Source organism: Sinohyriopsis cumingii, chromosome 18 (genome assembly GCF_028554795.1).
Source record: "Sinohyriopsis cumingii isolate HCF-2022 chromosome 18, ASM2855479v2, whole genome shotgun sequence".
NCBI classification, from domain to species: domain Eukaryota; kingdom Metazoa; phylum Mollusca; class Bivalvia; order Unionida; family Unionidae; genus Sinohyriopsis; species Sinohyriopsis cumingii.
The window spans coordinates 59,048,499-59,075,638 of NC_142978.1; the positions used below are offsets into that span (position 1 = coordinate 59,048,499).

The 27,140-nt window shown below is 36.3% G+C and overlaps 1 protein-coding gene across 6 annotated transcripts in view; it reads right to left on the reverse strand.

Annotated features, from left to right (window-relative positions):
- Positions 1 to 27,140, reverse strand: part of LOC149776743 (uncharacterized) — a 65,703-nt gene that overhangs the window by 13,450 nt on the left and 25,113 nt on the right. For all 6 annotated transcript variants that reach the window (XR_016416097.1, XR_016416101.1, XR_016416098.1 and 3 more), the window contains exons 7-8: positions 26,421 to 26,681; positions 1,333 to 1,516 (exon numbers count right to left, since the gene is read on the reverse strand). Coding sequence is in view for 1 of the 6 variants with exons in the window: in XM_089941278.1 (XP_089797404.1) it covers positions 1,333 to 1,516; positions 26,421 to 26,681 (445 nt within the window). In the remaining 5 variants the exon portion in view is untranslated. The remainder of the gene's footprint in view (positions 1 to 1,332; positions 1,517 to 26,420; positions 26,682 to 27,140) is intronic.

Sequence of the window (27,140 nt, forward strand, 5' to 3'; positions counted from 1 at the left end):
AAGAGGTAGAAAACGCCATGGACAGACAGGCAGTCAGGTGTAAATACAGATCGGCGAGATAAAGATTGTGGCAGATACTTATAGAAAACAAACGGGTAGACGAATGAGTTGATGCACAGGCGAAAAGACAGACATCAAACACAGCGAAAGAGAGTTGGGGAGAAGAGATAAATGCTAAGATGAAACATAGAGACAGAGAGAACAAGTCGACAGAAACATAAAGAGGCATATGGTAAGATGTCGAGAGAAATGAAGACAGAAACATAAATTAAAATCTTTACTGCTTAGACCAAAAACCTTTGACGCCGGTAGAACAGTTAAGTTAGTACTAAAGGTATGGATATAATTATAACATTGGTAAACTAGGGCCAGATTAAGGGCGAAGGGCTGAGATTAGGGGCGAAATGCTGAGACAGGTGGCACGTGCCATGCCCCACTCCACAATTGGAGCCTTCTCCAGCGTGCCATGAATAAAATTTTAGGTGTTCAAATAAACGATAAATAGATCTGAAACATGGGCTCTCAAACCCAAAGCACCACGAGGTTCCTATTAGACGAATATATTGGCTCGTGGGACCCATCACTGAAATCTTTTCATACAGCGAAAGCGTCTCATATAAAAGGTAGTCAGTGAAATGATGGAAGACAGAAAAAATATACAATGTAACAATCATGTTTTTATATAATCAAAACTGACTGACTGTTATATAAAAAAAAAAATGCACAATTATTTATTTTAAAATTTCCGGGTGTTGTTGATGGCCGCAGGAAATAACTCCACGGACCACATTCAGTCCGCGGGACACATGTTTTAGACCCCTTGTCTAAACCGTCTAATACTTAGCCTAATATAGTTATTATTACACATACAAAATCGGCAGTTAAAAGACTGCTTTCAGGGTGCATCTGTACATCCATAAGCCCCCAACCATTGTAAGAACCTGCCGCCACACCCACCCCGTGTGGTAAATGGATGCGTGACTTTTCTGTCAACATAAGCTAAAAGTGGCATGCAAATGAAAATACAGAAGTAGGAGTGTATTTAATAGATATACGTAGGCGTGGAATGAGGAAGCCTGAAGAAAAGAAAACTAGAAAGGATTTCAATCAGTGGAAGATAGTGCACCTGAGACAGGTATCAAATGAAGGTTAAATACAATTGCCCAAAAGAGGGATAAATACAATTGCCCCAAAGAGGTTAAGCATTGCTATCAACAATATACTTGCAGCGGTTGTGCAAAAACAAGAACACACACACACACACACACACACAAGAGGCTCAGTGAATGAATGATCATGTTGCACGTCTTATCTGAACATTTTGAAACTTACCACGATGACGCTGTCAGGTATGCATTTTACTTCTCCTCCCTTTTTTTTCTCAGCTAAAAATGTATGCAGACCGGCTTTTAATTCGTGTATAGTCAAACTGCCATCTTTATTTGAGTCAGCGTAGGTCCAAAACTCCTCACATTGCTCCGGTGTAAGGGACATTTTTTGATGTTTGGACAGGTCCCTGCAAGGAAAGAACTCTTCTTATGACCCAGCTTGATACCTGTAATGTTAATTCTCCGTGGCTCGAACGAATGAAAGGGACACTATTCATAGTGTACATATAAATAACTACCTAGTGCGGTATAGATTCATCAAGCGCGGGGGGGGGGGGGGGGGGGCAGCGGTTGGAGTAGTATTAACTGACCATCTTTTTGTCAAAAGGTTGTAATTTACAACAAATCTGACTGTCATGCCAAATATATCAAGCTTAAGTATACCGAGTTGATAACATCATATATGAGTTATTTCACTAGAGTATTTCCTGGCGATTATAGTTTGTATAATAGGAAATGAGTTTCAACTGGGCACATAACATGTTTACTAATAAGACTATGGGGCCAACAAATTTCAAGTAGGAAAATAGACGAAATAAGAAAATAAATTAATGTTTACACTTTTATTTAGACTGATTCTTGTTTCTTTTCATCATTGAAACAATTTTTAGCGCTGCATACTATGAAAGACTATATACACGCATTTCTTCTCTCTCTCTCTCTCTCTCTCTCTCTCTCTCTCTCTCTCTCCATTTTGTTATCGGCGTTCAATCCAATTAGGTGAGACATAGGCAGTTTTTAAACAACACTTCCATCTGACATAAGCAGTTTTTAAGCAATACTTCCATCTGACGGAAGCAGTTTTTAAACAACACTTCCAGCTGACACAAGCAATTTTTAAACACTTCCAACTGACATAAACAGTTTTTAAACAACACTCCCATCTGACATAAGCAGTTTTTAAACAACACTTCCAACTGACATAAGCAGTTTTTAAACAACACTTCCATCTGGCATAGTCATCTAACCGTTTGTAAATTCAGTTCTTTCTTTTGTATTTATTTCTTGTTTTGTTTGTCTCTGTTATATAATTGCCGTCGAGAAAGACTCAGTGAGAGCTGAAAGCGCCTGTTATTTCTTGTTTTGTTTGTCTCTGTTATATAATTGCTTTCAAGAAACACTCAGTGAGAGCTGAAAGCGCCTGTTAGTTAGTTCCAAAGTCATATCAATTGACATAAAGGACGCAAGACAGATTTTTGACACATTTTCTTTTTGATAACATTTGACATCTGTTAAATCTGTCATATTATGATAATTAGTTGTTGTTGATAGATCAACCAATCATGCATGATGTTAATTATGTCTTATCAAAAAGTAGAGAAGCAATACTCAAATTTAATCCAGTCCACCTTTACAACTTAATTCAGTCAACTGTCATTCACGAAAGAAAAGGCCGCAAAAATACATTTTTTACTCCAAACCTGAAACGACTCACAAAACAAAAAGAAACGAATTTAGCAATCTATGCATGTGTGATAATTCTTTTCTATCGTCCCAAGTTTAAAATATCGAACTATCTGTACTGAACTTTAATGCATAATTTAGCAAAATATATATTATCAGCATACAAACCATCCCCGTCCGCCTCGGATGCGGGAGGTCCTGGGTTCAATCCCCGACCGAGTCAAACCAAAGACTTACAAAAATGGTACTAACAGCTGTCTCGCTTGGCGCTCAGCATTAAGAGGTTAGTGTTAGGACTGGTTGGCCTGGTGTCAGAATAATGTGACTGGGTGGGACATCATGCTACATGTCTGCGGCATGATGCCCCAGTGCAAGACATCACTATACACTGCCACATTGCAGACATCGTAGCGATATGACTGAAAAATTGTTAAAGCTACGTTAAAAATCCAAATCATACAAACCACCCCCAACTATTTTGTGGACTTCATACATCGATTTAACAATTTCCCAGAGTTAAGTATCCGTACACCGTGTTCATAATGCCGTAGCACACTGCCTTATACATCTGTGGATATTTATGTAATCGTGGGTTTCCAATAAAATATATCGTTTTAGTCTGATAACAGTGACCATATCCGGGCGATATATGTTTGGGTCTTCCTGTCTAGCTTTTGATTAGAAAGAATTATACAAGACTGTAAGGAATAAACATCGAAATTATTTATTTGTGAATTACCTTAATTACAAGAACAGGTGAACATGCAATTACCGAATGTCAATAAAATTACACACACACACACACACACACACACACACACACACACACACACACAGACATGGACGTCTGTGGTGAAGGATTCACACAGAAACGTGTAAATGAATCAGATTAGATCTCCAAAATATTAGAGAGTAAAATCCTTGATTTTGCTCTCATGGAGGGGCCTATGTGAGTTGGCAAATATTTGTCGAGTAACGAAAAGCACATTAGTTTCGGCCAGAGAACAATTAATTAGATTTATGGGGACAAGCGCTTGTTAAATCGATATACTGCAGCGATTCCTAATGTCTGGTAGGTAGAGGTAGAGATTTTTAAATTAAACATTCGTGTACGTAACCGCGAGACGGACTATTAGGGACACGGCTAACTTCGATTTCATGGTAGAACTATTAAACTTGAAAAATTCCAGTTGACAACAATTTTGGCGCCTAGAGGAAAAGGCGTTAAATATATTTCATCATGATTGGTTACGCTAAATAGGGGCGTGTTTCCAACGCTAAATTTCCTAGCTGTAAATATTCCCACCCCCACAAAAATCTAATTAGTCTAAACATTGCTGCAAAAGTAAAGGTACAGGGGACTCCGATCGTCAATTTGGAAGAAATTCTCTTGTAAAACATTTGTCCAAGGTCCGGATGTCTGGAAGGTCGACGGGCATAATTTTGGCGGTATAAACGAACAACGCTTGAAAGCACAAAAGGTATTTGCATCAAATTCATGAGATTCGTTGATACCAATATAATGTTTTGCTTGAATTATTTGATAATATGTGCATGAATTTAGTCGTTTAAATTCGTAGATCAATTCTCTTGATTCTTAATGTGAGTATAACTGTGTTGAGTTTTATATATATATATATATATATATATATATATATATATATATATATATATGAATTCGTACAATAATCTTCTTTATATAAGGTTGTCGAATTGTTTGAATCAGTCATCTTTTTATATTAATTAGGTTCTAAGAATTTCATATATTTCTTTAGTTGATATGAGTTACGAGAATCCGTGTAAATTCACCGATATCAGGGGATTGCATGTATGCTAAAGACTTGAATGTGTATTCGCTGAACATAACGTAACGCCAGGTAGTGAACTTCATTCATTCATTTGAGTAACTGAGAATAGAGCGGAACTTCTAAGTCTCCTGTGTTAATGCGAAGTGATGAATTAGCCATTAAGAAGTACAGTAATCTTATAAAACTAGGTTTGTTTTGGTCTGCCATGCTTGACCCAATTAAAAAGTCTTTTGTATCTGTTTCAATACCGATAGTAGATCTGATAATGGGAGGGGAGTAATGTTCTATCCCCAGTAGGATAACCGACAGGACATTTAGGTTGTTCTCTGTTTGTTTTCAAAGGGGAAAATAACTCTTCAGACGTATTCCCACACGTATCCTCAGATTTACCTACGCACTGACGTATCTACGTGCTTACATACCCACCTACCCACCCAAAGTTTGACGGCCGAAAGGAGGCGAGACAGTAGGGAGGTTGGGAGGGAAAGAGAAAGGAAAAAGATAAAAGGACAGAGAACAGCTAGAGTGAAATTGGAGTGAACCAGGGATAAGCAGGTTATGCAATAGTACAAGGCAACGACTTCGATTGTTCACTCGATTGTATGATGAACTAATCCTATCAATAAAACAGATCGACTATTTTTTATAATTATATTTGTGTTCTGAATTCGGTGCAAGATTTATTCCAAAAGAAGTGTATCTTCCTGATGTATTGTATTATCACCATTGATCTATGTTGTGGTGTTGCTCTGGGGCGTGTTCTTGGACCTGTTCTCTTAATTCTATACACTCAGCCGTTCTCAAGTGTCAAATATCATCATCCAGTGTCTCACCAATTGTACGCTTATGATACCCAAATATACAAATCTATCCACCCAACTGAAGCTGATACTACCATCCAAGGTGTAGAGAGGCGCATTTCTGATGTGAAATCATGGATGACATGTAACAAGCTGCAGATGAATGATGATAAAACTGAGGCCATTCTGATTACAACACAAAGACTTTCTCATTCACATCCTTTACCTCAAACAATAAATATCAGCAACACCAACATTAAATTCACACAATCAGTACGAAACCTAGATGTTACTCTGGACAGTACTCTCACATTGTACCAACATGTCGTTAACATATGCAAGGCTGCATATCTTGAGCTGAGACGCAACAGCTCAGTTCGCAAATATCTTTCAGCTGATGCCACTAAAACACTTGTATGTTGATTATTACTTTCAAGACTGGACTATTGTAAATCAGTTATGTCTGGTTCATCTCAATATCTACTCCAAAAACTTCAAAATGTTAAAAACACAGATGCTCGGATCATACTTAGAGTACCACGATCAGAGCACACCTCGCCACTGCTCTGTACCCTACACTGGCTATCCATTCGATCCAGAAGAAAACAGAAAATTTGTTCTCTGTGCTACATTTCACTGTTGGACTCTAGTTAAACATACCTATCCGACCTCACCCATGTGTACAATACCAGCAAGATACTTACGCTCCTCTTCTGACAACCGTACACTCATTATTCCCACTATGAAAACAAAGTCACATGGACAGCGTTATTTTGCATACCAGGGCCCAGCAACGTGGAATGAATTGCCCATTGAACTTAGACACAAAGACACAGTGATCACATTCAAGAGTTCTCTCAAAACGCACTTATTTCGACTGCAAGAACAAACTTAAAGACCTAATACTGTTTCCTTCCTTAAATATTCTCAGCATGTTTTTTTCTGTTTTCTAATTTCATGGTGTTTGTGTTTGCAATCATATCATTATATATGTTTGTTTTATCTTATAGGTGTTGTCTAATTCTGTAAAGCGCTTAGAGCTTCTAAAGATTAGACGCTATACAAAGTCCTCATTATTATTATTATTATTATTATTATTAATGCAATTAATAAAATTGTGATTTTTAATGTACGGGGGATTGAATCGTTTTGTTTTATATATCTGCTCCGATCTTTATTTATTCTACCTAAAAGTTTACTCGATCCTGGCAATAACTCCGAGGGCGATCATCTCCTAGATACCGATAACCGAATAAAGCTGACAACTTAAAAGACGGTACAATCCGCCGATCGACCCTCACCCTTTACAAAGAGTGGATGCGTTTACAGGTGGTATCCCTGTGGCACCAATTTTCCATCCCACCATACTAATGTAAAGCACACATTCTCGATAGTGGAATAATTTCTCTGGTGCTTGTTTAATTGTTTTAGAGAAATTATCACGATGGATGATCCACACAATTGTTTTTCTTCAAATAATATGCCTCCTACCCCTGCATCACTTGCATCAACCGATATTTCTAAATGATTGGTCGAAATCTAGAGCTGAAACAACTCTTGCGCTCCTAATTATGGCCTTTAATTTATCAAAAGCCTTCTGACAGTTGTCAGACCAATACAGTCTGGCTTTCCTGCTCTACAAACTGGTCAGTGGTTTATTAATTATGGAATCATACGCATCACACTGAGCACATCGTATATCAAATATTGCCGTCCCATAATGCACTGGAAGATCTAAATCTACGCTGTGGATTGGGCAAAAACAATCGACTGTGATCTGCCGGCGTAACACGCAACTATTGAATGCAAAATCGTTCAAAACGAATGAGCTGGAGAGATAGCATGGCGGGATAGAGAGAATGTAGATTGAGGTGAAGAAGGCGAGCTGGAATAGGGCGAGTAGCATAAATCTTGAAGTTGACTGGAGAGAACGAGCTGCACACGAATCGGCGAGAGAGAAAACAGGAGGAAATGGAATAATCAGTAATTAGGTGAATGAAATGATGGATAATTATACGAGGAAATGATGGATAATTATACTAGGAAATGATGGATATTTATACAAGGAAATGATGGATAATTATATGAGGAAATGATGGATAATTATATGTGGAAATCATGGATAATTATATGAGGAAATGATGGATAATTATATGAGGAAATGATGGATCATTATTTGTGGAAATTATTGATTATTATATGAGGAAATGATGGATAATTATATGAGGAAACGATGGATAATTATATGAGGAAATGATGGATAATTATATGTGGAAATGGTGGATAATTATATGAGCAAATGATGGATAATTATATGTGGAAATGATGGATAATTATATGTGGAAATGATGGATAATTATATGAGGAAACTGTTCAATAAAGTCTTCAACAGTATTAGAAAATTGTTCTCTTTGAAGACGATTAAAATTCACTGACTTTATCATTTCATATAAGTGTAATCAGAAATCATACAGAGGTGACTCAAAACGGTCGCAAACAAGAGAAATAAAGTATATAATCCCAGACAACCATTTAAAAAATATAATTTGCTAGTTTATTTCATGTTTATTAGTATAAATCAGTACAGAAATTGATGACAACAAATGCGAAAAGGTGGTGGAGATATTGTATGAACAACCTCTGTCCACGAAGTTACCTCCATCAAAGGAAAAGTGAAAAACAAGAGAAGAAATATGTACATATTGTAAGCCAATATCATTATGTTCCTTTGTTGCGTTTATTTTTAAAACATAAACTATGGAGAAAACAAAAAGACCAGTAATGATTGAAATTGAAAGATATCTATTTGATGAAGCATGTTTTGCATGATGGCCTTCGATTTTCTTTGTCTCCTCATCGGTATTTGTTCAAAATAAACAAAACCTCTTCGATGATTAGTTATCGCAAATACATGCTTATCATGTAATGCCGTTTTTCCTTTCCAGCTTTTTGTTGAAAAACTAGAAGTATTAAATTGAACCTTTTCATTCTGCGTTCTTCCGTTTATCAAAAATCCCTAAGTATTAGGGGGATACACTATAAGGGTGTTCATTGCGCATATACAGGAAGTCAGGATGTTTTTCTGGGTAAATCTGCCTACATAGCAACCTCTGATGAGATTGAACCAGGATGATAGAAGTTCTTATTGGGAGAAAGTGGCTATCTACTGTGGGGACATCAGCTGGGCCACTATGAGGAGCTTTCGACGTATCATGTATTTTCCAATTCTTCTCCACGCTCTCAACAGTTTACTCTAAAACCCTCCAGCTTACCCAACGATCTCTGCAGTTTACCTTAAGATATCGAAAGCGCGCTCTACGATCTCTCCAGCTCAATCTACCATCTCTACAGGTCATACATTTTTGAACGATTTGGCATTCCTTACCCAACTAGCTCACTGACATTTCACCATTGTCCGCGTCCATTCGAGTCTCGGCCCGACCGATGTAGGTATGTGAGAAAGCTTACCAGTAGCTTCCCGTTTGTCTATGGTTCTTCCCGAGATTTTCCAGGTTATTCTAAATATACTGGCCGCCATGGATAACCTATCATGTACCGAAAAATGCCCCTTAAAGTACAAAACCAAACCAAATGCAACTACGCTGTTCACGCTGTTCACATATAAAAAATATAGGTTATATAAACCTCAGTAATCACTTCAAGTCTCCTTAGCAGCCGACACTACTTTATATAGGCCTAAGGTGTTTTAAGTTGTAGAACACGTACTTTAAAATGTGCGCCATGCATGAGAACACGTACTTTATATAATGAGTGCCAAGTTGTAGAGCACATAGTTTATAATGTGTGCCAAATTGCAGAACACGTACTTTATATAAGTTGTGCCAAGTTGTAGAACATCCGAAGTAAAATATGTTTCACAAATACTGAAATAAAACTGTTAGCCACCACCAACATCTGAGCTTTACAGTAGTGTATTTGCAAGTATGTTGCCTACTCTATTAACCAATTATAAGAAAATGAAGAATGATGGGGAACACTGTGACATTTCCGCTCTGAAAAATCACCTTATTTAAAACGCATATGTGAACCAGAGGCAGATGCAGTGGAAAGGAGGCTAGGGTTGGACAGGTAAATTCATGTCCTAGAAACACATAAAATGGAAGAGCTTACTGGGATTTAGCCCCCACTTGCATCCACCCGCCCGTGCCCTAGTTTGCATAAACAAATAACCAATTACCTTAAAATTTACTTCCCCCCACCCCGCAGAACACTATTTCGGAATCCGCTCCTATGAACAAACATCCCAGGTTTTCTTCTAGTTTCCTGATTGATAGTTTCCCTCTGTGATATAATTCGTCACTGTGATATTGAAATCTACGGTTATTTTGTTATCTCCTCAAAATGTGTAAGACTGAAATGGTGCCTGAAATGAAACGTAAACCACGTTCTGGTATTCGAAGCAGTAGTCCACAAGACTGTAACAATACCACATAGGTATACTCACGTTAGACATTCTTTTCAAATAATACAACATATATTAACCTTAAAATTGTCTCTCAGAAATCATTAACGAAGGCATGTTGCCTGTTATACACAGTGTTGTATCATTGTTCAAATTGCATGAATCATGATCTCGATACTACAGTGTTGTAAATGGATAAATAATTTTGTCCACAGGCTTTGAGACATGTCTATAAATAACTTCAGAATCATCACAGTGCGTGTCACATGATCAAACGCACAACAGAGCTGCAATGAGGAGCGTGCTAAATCAAATAGAATGGTGATTTAAGAGAATGAAATTATGTCGGAAAGGAAGTAAGAGGGAACGACGGGTAACAAATCCCCGAAAATATGCCACTGTGGTAGACTTCCCTGTATGTCACAAATAATTTGGTCAGGATACAGCATTTAAGGGCGTTGAATATAAGAAAACCAAAAACAAATCTTTGGTCTTATAATTATTTACAGCACGTGCATTTTAGCTAAATATTTCGTTCACTACTGGAAGACAAGGGTGTTCCATGTTAATAATTGATATGATATTCAAAATGCCTTTAATATATTTCTCAAAAATACTACGCTTATTGTTTGCTTTTTTCTTCATTGAATCATCTTAAATAAACACCATAGGTTTAGAAAACTATCTACTTTCCTTAGTTTTCGCTTTGTTTAGTCATCCTCATGAAAACTTTCTACTTTCCTTAGTTTTCGCTTTGTTTAGTCATCCTCATGAAAACTATCTACTTTCCTTAGTTTTCGCTTTGTTTAGTCATCCTCATGAAAACTATCATCCACACCATGTGCACCCGCACATAGGGGCAAGGGATTTCACCTCTAAACATGTTTTGGCCTCCATCCGTAAAACTTAATAGCACACAACTATATGTTACCCCCTCCCCCCAAAAAAAAATAAAAAACGGGGCCCCAAGTGGCCGAGTGGTCTAAAGCGCTCTCCGTTGCGGATCACTGCCATCTCACCTCTGTCTGCGTGGGTTCGAGTCTCGGATTCGGCCAATCTGGGTATGTGAGAAAGCTTGCCAGTAGCTTCTCGAGGGTCCGTGGTTCTTTCCGGGCATTTCGCGGGTTCTTCCTCCATCATTAATACTGACCGCCATGTATAGCCTATCGTGTGCTGAAAAATGGCGTTAAACCCTACAACAACAACAACAAAACCCCGAAAATAATTCTGCAAACAACCTTGATCCACACCACTCATCATCATCATCATCATCATCGTCGTCATCGTCTGCAAAAACAGCGTTGTTAAATACGATACTGTAAAGGGCATTTTATTCTACAATGAACTTGATACAAGTTGTTACCGTCTACCATTTCATTGATACTAGTTGTTATCGAATCCTTCATTTTCGACGAAAGATTGAAAAACAAATTGTATTTTCCCTGGGAGTATCGTAATGGTCTTGTTCATTTGATGCATGCATGTACTGACAATAAATTAGAAGAAGCTACCTAACGCATATTGGCATGCTATTTCTCTATTCCTCGTTCCAACTCTCTCGGTCCCAGCCCAGAAGACCCAAACACATAGATTCAAGGCGATGGTTCAGTTCTTAGGCATGTCGTGCACATTTCGATATTCGAATTTTTCCAGTACTTTGCAATAGAATCACGCGGCGTTTTGACCCTGATGCACGCACGCACACCCACAGAAGGACAAAAATGACCACCATGAAAAGTGCAGTACACTGAGAAGAAATAAAGATAAATCTTAAAACAATAAGCACACAATGTGTAAACTTACCTCAGTTTTACAAAGCAACAGCTTGATCTGTTTTTGCCTCACTCTATGAAGTCAATCAATATAACACTGTTCCAGGTATTAGGACAGAATTTTTCAGTACAAGTAACAAGATTGGAAATTCCTCTAAATTGTGTTAAGAGTAAGTTTTGATTAAATTGTATTAGAAGTAAATTGATAAATCATACTGAAAGTAATCTTCTACTTAAATATATTGAGATTTAATCCAATTATTCGTATCCTACTATTCAACAATGATTGCGCTATTATGATCAAGTACGAACAGTCTTATACAAAATATTACTTGTATCGCAGACTCAGCACAAAAACAGTATGTTCAGCAGGTTATAAAAATAGCGAACTAGACAGATTCCAAAAATTCTTATGGAGGGCAAATGTGCTGATCTTGCAGAAGTACTTACGTAATAATGTACATAGACCTAGACAATAATCTGTAAGAGACTACGAAGCCTCGCTTTGAGATTCTGGCCAAACGCAAGAGCTAAAGAACACGCCATATTTGGCGTTGTCTTAAGAAAGCGGGTATATTAAGCCCAGCCGCGGGTCGACACCAGTTTTGCTAGCCAGAAACTCAAGCAGGCTCTGTCTTTTGCAGCTCGATCCCGAGTACCTTCAATTCCCCAAGAATGTAGTCACGTCTTCATCATCGAGTGACACTACATCAAATGACTTGAACCTCCTTCCTTTCTTCTCTCTCTCTCTCTCTCTCGGAATTGAGAAACGGATTAACTTAGACTCTACGAATTATAAAACTCTTCGTAAAAGCCGGTGGAGAAAGAACAAAACAATTCGTAAAAGTTGGAGGAGAATAAAATGAAGTGAAAAAAATGGATAGTGTCACTCCGCATATTGATGATTTACGAGAGAGAATCGCGCCAAGACCTTGCGACCATCAGATGTCACGCCGCCCAGCTACGCTACATGAACTCTGGAACGACTTGACAACTCTTCTGCTCTTCTGTGATTTTCGTACTTTTCGCACACAAGAAGGGTTTGTTCTGAAACATCAGCGCCAGAAACATTACAAAGGCAACGAACATATTACAAGTATACAATGTATACATTGCCGGTGAGAATTCTTCTTGCAGTAACACCTGAAATTCCAGACATGTCGAATGCATACTATACATAGTCCAGCCCCGAATTCGAGCTACCTACAACCCAGTCTGAAATACATCTATCCATGCCAAAAACAGATTTTCATGGGTCCAACAGCGACATCTCCGCCAGGCCCCAAGTCAACGACAGTAGCAACGACAGTTTCCTTTCCAGTGATAGTGACTCGAACTTTTACAATTTGAACTCTTTCTATATTAAAGACAATAAGTGTATTGTTTACTGTTCATTTAATATACAGTTCGTTTCATAAGGAGAATATTTCTGGACTGTGGTAATTCTCACACAGGTATGTTTTTGCTATACCATATTTTGTATCTTGAATTACAAAACAATACAAGGTTAGTGCGTTAATTTCAAAATATTTCCAAACAAAATGATTTAATTTATGCTGTATTTAATGTCTTATTTAGTAACAATAACACCTTCTATTTACCTACTTCAGTAACATTCATCGCGCTAGCTAAGATTTCTACTACAGAGAGTGAATGAACCTACCGACTTTAACTTGCATTCCAGACTAAGCTTTTACATCAAACCTGTTCGTACTGAAATCTGAAACCACCGTATACACGTTTCGTAGCCTACACATATAATAATGTCTTACCGTATTCGCTTATCTTAGGGAGAATTGTAATTTCCGCCAAACCGTCTCAAACATATTGATGCAGATGTTTATTGTGTCAGCCCAATAGGGTTCGATAATGTTATTGAGAGTTTTCTCTTATGTTTTTATACGAATCGTATGAATATATACCTTATGGTATTGTGTCACGGCGATAACGCCATAGGAACGGCTCTAATGCCTTCAAACCAGTCAGAAGAGGTGCTACCTTCCCTGGTTAGGCAACATCGATTGATGTTGTCGTGTTGTTCATTATATATGTATTCTAAAATGATAAATTAGTCAAAGTGTTGGAGCGATTACTCGAAACCGAGTTTTCCGCGTTGAACAGCTCTCATAAGACATGAGCAGCTATTGGCCTACATACGGCCAACTTCTAAGTCAAATTTGTTTGAAACGATAACGGCGATACATTCTCTTTGCTACGTCACAGGTAACTTCGGTAATACACGCCCATTTCAAAGTTGTACTTGACCACACCAACCAGTGTACGATTATAATGATAGATTATAATGATATTTTCACTTTTGCTCTTATGTTAGATACGATTTCTAATTCATACATACGCAGTTCAAGGTTTGATTGCAAGTGAATATACGTTATGGTTATAAGGTAGGACATAACACAACATTAAAATTGTTACTTTCCTTATTCTGGGCTAATACCAAATTCTTATGACATTCTCTTCGCAACCATTTTTACTTCATTGTTGCTGGTATTTCATTGTTGATATTATCTATGCAATAGGAAGATGCGCTCAATATCGGCTCACTAGTACTATCCATGAAAACGGGAATTCTTTTCACCACACTTGGCTGAAGCAAAATAATAACCGTAGTCACCCAAAAATATGTTATGCTGATGTTGCACAGAGTAACTTCTTTAAAAGAAAATAAAAATAACAAAAAAGAGTAAAATAACATACAAACAAAAATATAAAAAATTAAAGATAACAAGAACTGCATGTTAATATTAGTGTTATAATTATTTAACAAGCCTAGTGGTAGAAGTAGATTGCGTATGATTCTACTGAATATTTTTCAGTGCTTTTTCTCATTGTAATTTTTGTATTTTACTGAGTACCTTGAAGTGTTTTTTCTCTCATTGTACCTTTTAATATTTTATGGATACTTGCATTGTTTTTCTCATTGTATATTTTGTATTTTACTCTATATTTGCAGTGTTCTTCTCATGTATTTTTGAATTTACAATATATCTCACGACGTTTTATTATTGAATGTCCTGATCCGTCATCTTTTACCTTCTATTTATGAATGTAATTTTTTTTCTCTCGAGCCTCGAGGACTCGGCTCAAATGAACCGGAGGGTATTATTAGGACAGAATTTTTCAGTACAAGTAACAAGATTGGAAATTCCTCTAAATTGTGTTAAGAGTAAGTTTTGATTAAATTGTATTAGAAGTAAATTGATAAATCATACTGAAAGTAATCTTCTACTTAAATATATTGAGATTTAATCCAATTATTCGTATCCTACTATTCAACAATGATTGCGCTATTATGATCAAGTACGAACAGTCTTATACAAAATATTACTTGTATCGCAGACTCAGCACAAAAACAGTATGTTCAGCAGGTTATAAAAATAGCGAACTAGACAGATTCCAAAAATTCTTATGGAGGGCAAATGTGCTGATCTTGCAGAAGTACTTACGTAATAATGTACATAGACCTAGACAATAATCTGTAAGAGACTACGAAGCCTCGCTTTGAGATTCTGGCCAAACGCAAGAGCTAAAGAACACGCCATATTTGGCGTTGTCTTAAGAAAGCGGGTATATTAAGCCCAGCCGCGGGTCGACACCAGTTTTGCTAGCCAGAAACTCAAGCAGGCTCTGTCTTTTGCAGCTCGATCCCGAGTACCTTCAATTCCCCAAGAATGTAGTCACGTCTTCATCATCGAGTGACACTACATCAAATGACTTGAACCTCCTTCCTTTCTTCTCTCTCTCTCTCTCTCTCGGAATTGAGAAACGGATTAACTTAGAGTTTACGAAGTAAAACTTTTCGTAAAACAGGTATGAAGCAGGTTTTATACCGCTAGTAGCTGTATATCTAATGCATATATAAAAACTAAATAATCCATGTATAATTTATTTGTATACTACAGCGTGGCATTTATGCTTTTTGTTCAGGTGCATATTATAAATGTATAAATGATAAAGCTTAAGTTTAAAAAATGTGAACGAGAAAAAGTTCTTCATTCCAAAAATTGGAAGACAAAATCATCAATATTATTTTAATTTTTTTGAATACCGGTGTATGAAAAATAAAAATGACACATGAAATAACAGATCAATTATTTACCATAAGTCTTCTGTGACATGACGGGTTGTTATGCCGTCACTGTGGTAGGTGTGGGTAGGGTTTTCCAATATTTTATTTTAATTATTATAGAAATACCACCCAGGCTTGACTTTGGTTGGAAGTTAAATTAGTGAAAGATATAAATAAAACCCCGAGCCCCCAGTCAGCAATGCCGACGGTTAAATGATTTTTTATACAAAAAAGGTGAAATTCAACGAATAACAATTTCATGACAATACAATAATCAAATGATTAAAATTTCCCCCAAGTACTCTCCTTCCGCTCGAACCTGCCTATTGCATCATTTGATTATAAGTGTGAGATAGCTTTCCACCTGTCCGTGTATTCTACTCATCTGTGTATTCTTCTCTCATATTCCTCCAATTCCTTCTCGTCTTCCTCCAGACTTCCTTCAAATTCGTTCTATGCCTCGACTTCTATATACTCTTCATCCTTCTTCACTTTCTCCTCATCGACTCCTTTTCCTTCTCCTCCTGAACTCTCTCCACCGAATAGACTTGTCGACGCCGACTGCTATGCTAGTTGCACATCCGCCTTCCCTCTTAGAGCCTCGGTACTTAACTGAACTGGAAGTTCTGTCCCCCCCCCAAAAAAAAAAAAATTCTTGTGAAAACACAAGGACGGTACAATATTTTCCTTAGCTCTCCTATCTCACAATACACCCAGCCTATCATCAGATAACGGCTCTTAAATTTATTCGGTCACGCATTCATTCACATCGAAATACTCATAGGTTCTTGTATGGTAAAACAGCGTCGTAATAAAAGCACGGTATCTATTACCTCTCATACATACAACAATAAATTGCGTCACATCAGCACACATGCCTAGTCCCATTATACTACACAATATCACAACAATCAGACGCATTTCTTTACATTGCAACTCATACGAAGTACACAAATATTCAAATATCCATGCTCTGATATATCCATACATTCATATTAACTAATCTTACACACTTCAACCACTTTTCAAATTCACAGTTCAGGCATGTGTACAATCTAACATGTCACAGGAATAAATGCACTAGTTTGTTACGAAGTAACCTAATAACGAATTTCAAAATTAATTCTGACCACAAGCTAACAATCTAGATAATTCTCTACATAATACTCAAATTCATTTCTCAAATATGTATGTAAATTAAAACCTACGTACTAAACGGTCCTGCTAATTAAGTATACACATTACACATAATTAGAATTACAATGCCGTAATATTTTGCAAAAATCGAGCAAATAACTTACTGACCTTTACGAAGCTTTGTCTTTACTTGGAACCTCATCTTTAAGTTTTACCGCCAAATTACGAATGGCTTACTCAGAGTAACCGTATATTGCTCAGCAATCTTCCTAGGCGAGACTGAAGTTTTCGCTTGCTAGTTAAAAGTTATAATTCGGATCGACATTGTTACCATACCCTCTATCTCAATTCCCATTGGACGTCGCTTTGATTCGATCCAATCAAACTTAGCGGACAATGTCCTTCTCGATGTCTGTCCACGTGGGGACAGATTTAGAACACGCCTTGTTCCTCACGGGTTCCTCTGATCTTGGGACAAAGCTGTTACACATGGGTGGGAAGTCACGCTATCTAACGCATGTGTCGATTCAAGATGCCGGATCGTCTCTCTGGTTACTGTAACCTTGCGTAAGAGATTAACTCTTGCCCGCGGCAATGTTCAAACATCAAACCGTGGCTTGTAATAATACCTTAGTTTATACATGACTTAAGAACTTGGGCTGAGCAAACGTGACATCTTCCAGTAGAAAAGTGAATAAAAGATAATATATTACGTTACGTACCAATAATAGAAAAGAAAAAGGAACATAAAACAACAACAACGAAATAACTTATGATTTGGGACATCTTGGTGCAGTACGTAAAATTCAGTGGTGACATGTTAGATGTGTGCCTTTGCAGTCCCGTGTTCAATCAAACGTTCCGAAATACGTATGGGTGTGTGGTCGAGCTTCCATCGTCTGTGCCTTTCTCTGGGTTATTCGGTAATTCGATTTTCTCAACCACTAAGATCACAAGACAATGTCGTCACTATTAAAAACACCAGCACAATCACAAGACAATGTCTTCATTATTAAAAGCGCTAGCACAGTCACAAGACTATGACTTCACTATTAAAAACACAAGCACAATCACACGATTATGTCGTCACTATTAAAAACAACATCACAATCACAAGACTATGTCTTCACTATTAAAATCACAAGCACAATCACACGACTATATCGTCACTATTAAAAACAACATCACAAGCACAAGATGATGGCTTCACTATTAGAAACACCCGCACAATAAAAAAAACTGTGTCATCACTATTAAAAATACCAGCACAATCGCAAGACGATATCTTCGCTATCAAAAACACACCCGATTCACTAATAGAACCAGTCACATCGCACACAAAAAGTGAATTTAGGCTCAGGAACTATTTGTACAGTGTTATTGCGCAATTCATTTAGGTCCCACTACTAATGTACAGTGTTTCAACATAATGAATGGAGGTTCAACAACTATTGTACAGTGTAACAACGAATTGCATTTAGGTTCACCAACTTTTTTTTCCAGAGTTACCACGTTATGAATTTAGTTTCAACAACTATTTCCAGCTTTTGCCACGTAATAAATTTAGGTTCTTCAACTATTCGCAGTGTTACCACGTAATGCTAGTAACAACACATATTTTTAAAAAGAAATGTAATATAGCACACATTTTATGGAATGAACGCACAAAGTAAACTTCGACAAAAGCCACCACTTTTCTTTCCTTCATGCTAAGGCAGATCTTACTTTCTCTATGGTAGTTTTTTCTTCTTCTTCAGAACGGCCTGAGTTTGTCACGTGATTTGTACAGAATAAAAAGAATGACTTAGATTTCTGGGTAAAACATCTAATGCCATAAAACTCACACGAAAAGGTATTTGAGGTCTAACATACAACAAAGCACAAAGGAAACGTGATTGCGGTCTAAATTACAACAAAGCACACAGGAAACGTGATTGCGGTCTAAATTACAACAAAGCACACAGGAAACGTGATTGCGGTCTAAATTACAACAAGGCACACAGGAAACGGTAATTGAGGTCTAACATACAACAAAGCACACAGGAAACGTGACTGCGGTCTAAAATACAACAAAGCACACAGGAAACGGTAATTGAGGTCTAACAAACAACAAAGCTTATAGGAAACGGTAATTGAGGTCTAAAATACAACAAAGCACACAGGAAACGTGATTGCGGTCTAAAATACAACAAAGCACACAGGAAACGGTAATTGAGGTCTAACATACAACAAAGCACACAGGAAACGTGATTGCGGTCTAAAATACAACAAAGCACACAGGAAACGGTAATTGAGGTCTAACATACAACAAAGCTTATAGAAAACGGTAATTGAGGTCTAACATACAACAAAGCACACAGGAAACGTGATTGTGGTCTAAAATACAACAAAGCACACAGGAAACGGTAATTGAGGTCTAACATACAACAAAGCACACAGGAAACGTGATTGCGGTCTAAAATACAACAAAGCACACAGGAAACGTGACTGCGGTCTAAATTACAACAAAGCACACAGGAAACGGTAATTGAGGTCTAAAATATAACAAAGCTTATAGGAAACGGTAATTGAGGTCTAACATACAACAAAGCACACAGGAATCATGATTGCGGTCTAAAATACAACAAAGCACACAGGAAACGGTAATTGAGGTCTAACATACAACAAATCTTATAGGAAAAGGTAATTGAGGTCTAACATACAACAAAGCACACAGGAAACGTGATTGCGGTCTAAAATACAACAAAGCACACATGAAACGTGACTGCGGTCTAAAATACAACAAAGCACACAGGAAACGGTAATTGAGGTCTAACATACAACAAAAAACACAGGAAACGGTAATTGAGGTCTAACATACAACAAAGCACACAGGAAACGGTAATTGAGGTCTAACATACAACAAAGCACACAGGAAACGGTAATTGATTTCTAACATACAAGAAAGCACACAGGAAACGGTAATTGAGGTCTAATATACAACAAAGCACACAGGAAACGGTAATTGAGGTCTAACATACAACAAAGCACACATGAAACGTGATTGCGGTCTAAATTACAACAAAGCACACAGGAAACGTGACTGCGGTCTAAATTACAACAAATCACACAGGAAACGGTAATTGAGGTGTAAAATATAACAAAGCTTATAGGAAACGGTAATTGAGGTCTAACATACAACAAATCACACAGGAAACGGTAATTGAGATCTGACATACAACAAAGCACACATGAAACGTGATTGCGGTCTAAATTACAACAAAGCACACACGAAACGTGACTGCAGTCTAAATTACAACAAAGCACACAGGAAACGGTAATTGAGGTCTAAAATATAACAAAGCTTATAGGAAACGGTAATTGAGGTCTAACATACAACAAAGCACACATGAAACGTGATTGCGGTCTAAATTACGATAAAGCACATAGGAAACGGTAATTGAGGTCTAACATACAACAAAGCACACATGAAACGGTAATTGAGGTCTAACATACAGCAAAGCACACAGGAAACGGTAATTGAGGTCTAACATACAACAAAGCACACAGGAAACGGTAATTGAGGTCTAACATACAACAAAACTCACATGAAACGTGATTGCGGTCTAAATTACGATAAAGCACACAGGAAACGGTAATTGAGGTCTAACATACAACAAAGCACACATGAAACGTGATTGCGGTCTAAATTACGATAAAGCACACAGGAAACGGTAATTGAGGTCTAACATACAACAAAGCACACATGAAACGTGATTGCGGTCTAAATTACGATAAAGCACACAGGAAACGGTAATTGAGGCCTAAAATATAACAAAACACAAATGAAACGGTCATTAACGGTCTTAAATACAACAAAGCACCCATGAAACGGTACGTTAGGTTTAAAATGCAACAAAGCACAAAGAAACGCGGTACATGCAGTCCAAAATACAAGAACACATAAAAGAAACGGTAATTGAGGTCTCAAATACAACATAGCACATACGAAACGGTAATTGAGGTCTCAAATACAACCAAATACGAAGGGAACGGTAAATAAGGGTCTTGAATACAGCAGAACACAAAGGAAATGGTAAATACTTGTTTTCAAATACAACTAAACACAAAGGAAACGGAAAGCAGGTCTCGAATATATATTTAAAAAATCCCATCAAGGAAACGGTGGATTATGGGTATCGAATAAAATAGAACACAAAGAAAACAGTAAATACTAGTCTTGAATACAACTAAACACAAAGGAAACGAATGTGCTCTTGAATACAAATAGAGACGAAGGAAACGGTAAACAGGTCTCGAATACAACACAAAACAAAAGGTAAATACTAAGGTATCGAATAATAATAAAAATATCTACAAGGAAAAAGGTAAATAGCCGAATACACTAAAGCAAAGGAAACAATAAATAGCGGTCTCGAATACAGCAACAAACATATTGGCCTAATGAACCCAAATTCACTTTTGATATTTTTCTCTCTAATAATTTGTGTCGGCCTGTATTTTATAATAGCTAATATAAAATGATTTTGTTCTTATAACAGAATTTCTTTTATTTTACGATATACACTTTATCACCTTAATGAAAATAAGATCAGATTAGATCAATTACTAGTGAAAATAAGATCAAATCAGATACAATACTGATACAAATAACATCAGAACAGATAAAATACTGATAAAAATAACATAAAATCAGATTATATTGGATAAGAAAAGACAAAAACATCTTTATTTGATATCGGCATGAATGCACAATAGTTAATACTAAATATAAGTTACTTATCTATCATAAGAATAAACAAAAACAACATATACATTTATTAGCTTTTGCAAACTGAGAAAAATTTAAAAATTACATATTTAGTTGCATTAAATCACATACTTCGAAGAAACATAAAAATGGCGTACATGCAGTACGAGATATTTGGATGTATTCGTCAGAAAACTAAAGTAGGCAGAGATAGAACACTTAACTTCGAAAGCAACTATTTGTTATTTTCTTTTCTTTTAACTTGGATTCAGGTATACTGAGGACAGCTTTTAAGGTTATCTTCACTTAGAAAGCACCATTATAAATATGCCGACTTGAAAGTACACGTGAATATTATCTTCACGTAAAAGCACCATTATATACACCGACTTGAAAGTACACATGAATGTTATATTCACTTAGAAATCACCATTATATACACCGACTTGAAAGTGCACTTGAATGTTATATTCACTTAGAAAGCACCATTATATACACCGACTTGAAAGTACACATGAATGTTATATTCACTTAGAAATCACCATTATATACACCGACTTGAAAGTGCACTTGAATGTTATATTCACTTAGAAAGCACCGTTATATACACCTACTTGAAAGTACACGTGAATGTTATCTTCACTTAGAAAGCACCATTATATACACCGACTTGGAAGTACACGTGGATGTTGTCTTAGTTGGAAAGCACCATTTATACACCGGCTTGGAAGTTCACGTGCATGTTGTCATACTTAGAAAGCAACCAGTCACACACAGATTTGGTAGTACACATGCATGTCGTCTTAAAAAGCAATTTACACACAGACTTAATTTAAAAAGCACCATTTATGCACAGAATTCGAATTACATGTGCCTGTTGCCTGCACTTAAAAACCCATCATAAATACACAGACTTGAAAGTACACGTGCATGCTGTCTTCACTTAGTTTTGAAAACGATACAAAATGAATAACAAAGCGTCAAAATATAAATGCGAGTTGGACGTGTATCTGTCGTGTCATATATGCAAAGGAATGATTATCAGCCGATTAAGGTATACTAAGGAATGATTATCAGCCGATTCAGGTGTAGTAAGGAATGATTATCAGCTGATTCAGGTATACTAAGGAATGATTATCAGCCGATTCAGGTGTAGTAAGGAATGATTATCAGCCGATTCAAGTGTAGTAAGGAATGATTATCAGCTGATTCAGGTATACTAAGGAATGATCATCAGCGGATTCAGATATATTTAGGAGAGATTATCTGCCGATTCAGGTATACTGAGGACAGCTTATCCGCCTATGCAGGTATACCGAGGAGAGATTATCTGCCAATCTTGGTATTCTGAGAAATGAACTCACTGGGCAAAATTCTTTATTTGACAAACTTTTATAGTACTGAGAACACAGAGGTTACTGACCAGGATACAAACTTTTGATAAAACCTTCATAGTCAACAATACAAATAAAAGGAAACATCTGCCCAATGGTCTGTTGTAATATAGTTGGAATGTCAGGCCCTCTTCCATACTACTGGCTTGTTCCAGTATTGTACAATATAATATATGAACAATAAATATGCGCAAATTAGTGAAAAGAAACGAAACTTTAAGATATTTTTGTCCGTACGAGCTATTGGTCGAATGAACTCTCTAAGAACCATAGCACAACGAAGAGCGATGCGGTGTGGCATAGCTTGCGCGGTCAACTCCTATTAATCACACAGAAAAAACATGTACGATATTAAAATGAAGCGCGTTAAAGAACTATTTTATTATATGCTCATTTATTTCTTCGTTAACTTTGCATTTTTAGAATCGTTCAGTATTTTACGATATTGAACTCGCGCGCAACTTCATATTGCACTCATAAAGGAAATACTTTCTATTGTAAACAAACAATGGAAGCAGACGCCAGCACTGTATATTGTAAACAAATCATGTACACTCACATAGGAGGCGGTTTACGTTTTGGTTGATTAAATTTGTTTCTGAATGAACTAAAGCAGAGGTTTCGTTGACTGCCACATAGCAGCTGCTTTGCCACATTCCGCGTTAACTTTTTATACAATGTTTTCTGATTTAGGCGGGCGATAGACGTCAGATTTCATGAAACTGTTGGGTTCATACAAATAACATGTACGTAACAAGGCATACATTGTCTTCTTTAGCTAACAATAAGAATGGCACAAAATCTACTTACCGTTTTATATCCTGAATATCCTCAAAATGTATTTTCTTAGTTCTGCAAATCCTAATTACATGAGCCATATCATGGGTTCTCAAGCTTGATTACATATATCGAAATTGTATTGCAATTTCGACTATATTCGAAGTGCAATTACATCCTTCTTAATGAACTCAAAATGAAATAAACTTTGTATTCCAAAGCGTCTTTTTGATAACTGCAATTGAAAGACTTCATATTTTCCCCACATTATGATTCTATCATTCAGTGACAGAACAGAAACACACTTGCAGATGTCAACACGCTGCTCTGTTGCCACTGAAATCCGATGTACTTCATGTAGAACTGGTATAGATAAAACCATTGCATAATCAAAAATTTCGTAGAAACGACAAAAATACCAAAATCTATTCATTCCAGATCAAATGGAAAAGTTATTGCGATATGCATTCATCCACAATATGACTCCAAAATTCAATTTTAAGTAGACAATGACGCCATTTTCTTTCGAAAGTTGTATAGCGCGCGACTTAATTCAGATTTAGCTGGGCGGAGTTATGTGCCCATTAATAATGTTGTTGTCGTGTAATGATGAATTTCCGCTTGTGTATTTAGTTTGGAATAGGGCATACGTTCAGTTGCTTTGTTTTTTGTATTGTATTTTTGTTTACATAATTAAGCCTAAGGTAGAATAAGAAAATGAGCATATAACAAAACGGTTACTGCATTCGTATGGGAAAATATAAACTCAGATCATTAGTAAGATATTAGAACGTTTCAGATCCAAACTAAGATGCTGAAATGTATCAGCTCATTAGAAAGATATTAGAAAGTATCAGATCATAGTAAGATACCAGAATGTATCATATCATTAGTACGATACTAGAATGTATCAGATCATTAGTAAGATACTAGAATGTATCAGACCATTAGTAAGATATTAGAACGTATCAGATCATTAGTAAGATGCTGAAATGTATCAGATCATTAGTAAGATGCTATAGTCTGATAATACAAGCCCGTTTGTTTGTAAACCCCCACCACCAATTTAAATAATGGAAACCTTTAATGTGATAAAAAGTGCAAGGACCTTAGTCAATTCATACATTGATTTATAGTTTCTATCCTGACTCTGCGTAGAATAGTCCTAACACCGTCTTCTTATGCGCGTTTCATGCTTAACGGAAGTTTTCAGTGTAATAGACGGACATGCTCATATCCATTTCCAGTTTCTGGACAAGTCCATTTTCAGCAAAGGGGTTTATCATGACTACAGATGTACATACATAAGTCGTCTGCTTCCGATATTTACAATGTCGAATCAAGCAAAGGAAAATGACAACTACGCTTTTCATGTGGATTTAACAAGCGGTTTAATTTCTGTGTTCATGTATGCAGAGGGATATAATTCAAACTCTCAACGTTATGTAATTTACGCAATTATTCAGCATTTGCCGAACAGGATGAACTACGTCATTATGTCGTCTGATGGAAATAAACTAGCCTATAGTGTACGCAATATGGCGCCGTGTTAGTATGGAAAGTCCGTTAAACATGAAATGGTGCAGGGGATGCCAGCATTAGTGCCATTCTGGTCAAGACAGGTTAGAAATTATGAATCAATTATTCAATTGACTTAGTTCTGTGCACTTTTTATCACATTAAACGTTCTCGTTTTTTAAATCGGTAGGGGGGTACAAACAAACGGGGATGTAGAGTCAGACTTATATAATGTATCAGATCATTAGCTTGATATTATAATGTATCAGATCATTAGTAGATATTAGAACATATCAGATCATAAGTAAGATGCTGGAATGTGTCAGATCATTAATAATATACTAGAATGTATCAGATTATGACTAAGATACTAGAATGTATCAGATCATTAGTAAGATACTAGATTGTGTCAGATCATTAGTAAGATACTAGAATGTATCAGATCATTAGTAAGATGCTAGAATGTATCAGATCATTAGTAAGATGCTAGATTGTATCAGATCATTAGTAAGATGCTAGAATGTATCAGATCATTAGTAAGATGCTAGATTGTATCAGATCATTAGTAAGATACTAGAATGTATCAGATCATTAGTAAGATACTAGAATGTATCAGATCATTAGTAAGATACTAGAATGTATCAGATCATTAGTAAGATACTAGAATGTATCAGATCATTAGTAAGATACTAGAATGTATCAGATCATTAGTAAGATACTAGAATGTATCAGATCATTAGTAAGGTACTAGAATGTATCAGATCATTAGTAAGGTACTAGATTGTATCAGATCATTAGTAAGATACTAGAATGTATCAGATCATTAGTAAGATACTAGAATGTATCAGATCATTAGTAAGATACTAGAATGTATCAGATCATTAGTAAGATACTAGAATGTATCAGATCATTAGTAAGATACTAGATTGTATCAGATCATTAGTAAGATACTAGAATGTATCAGATCATTAGTAAGAAGTGGGTCAGCAACTTATATAGGTTAAAAAATTAAAAAAGAAAAACACATATTCGTCTGCAAAATACACATATATGCAACTTATCTAGATTTGTTTATTATAAATGCAAGAAAATTTAATTTAGTTAATATTACTATTAGCATGTGATTTAACATTAATAGATACGATGTCTTATAGTAACTTACTTGGACTTATCAAGATTCTTCAGCAGAATTGTATCATTGTCTTTTAGATGATACACGAATTTCTTCATTGCTGTTAGAAACTCGCGAGATACGAAATTTTTCTTCATTTTCTCTAGTTCTTTGAAACGATACATTTCAAGTTCCTGCAGCCACAAGTCTGTTCGTTTAGCCGTCTTTTCTGTCACAATATCTTCAGCCTTTTTGCTTCTACATAAGTCAATCAGAAATTCTGGTAGTTCACGCAGAAAATCAGCCTTGTTCCTGAAATTAAAAATCATCAATAATGCGAGACTAAGGTTATTATAATATTTAAAATGTCCCCAATATTAATTGTGGGATATGCTTGACAATACAATATTCAAAATGTCTCCCATATTGTGGGATATGCTTGACAATACAATATTTAAAATGTCCTCCATATTAATTGTGGGATATTCCTAACAATACAATATTTTAAAATGTCCTCCATATTAATTGTGGGATATGCTTGACAATACAATATTTAAAATGTCCCCCATAAAAATTGTGGGATATGCTTGACAATACAATATTTAAAATGTCCCCCATAATAATTGTGGGATATGTTTGACAATACAATATTCAAAATATCTCCCATATTGTGGGATATGCTTGACAATACAATATTTAAAATGTCCGCCATATTAATTGTGGGATATGCTTGACAATACAATATTTAAAATGTCCCCCATAATAATTGTG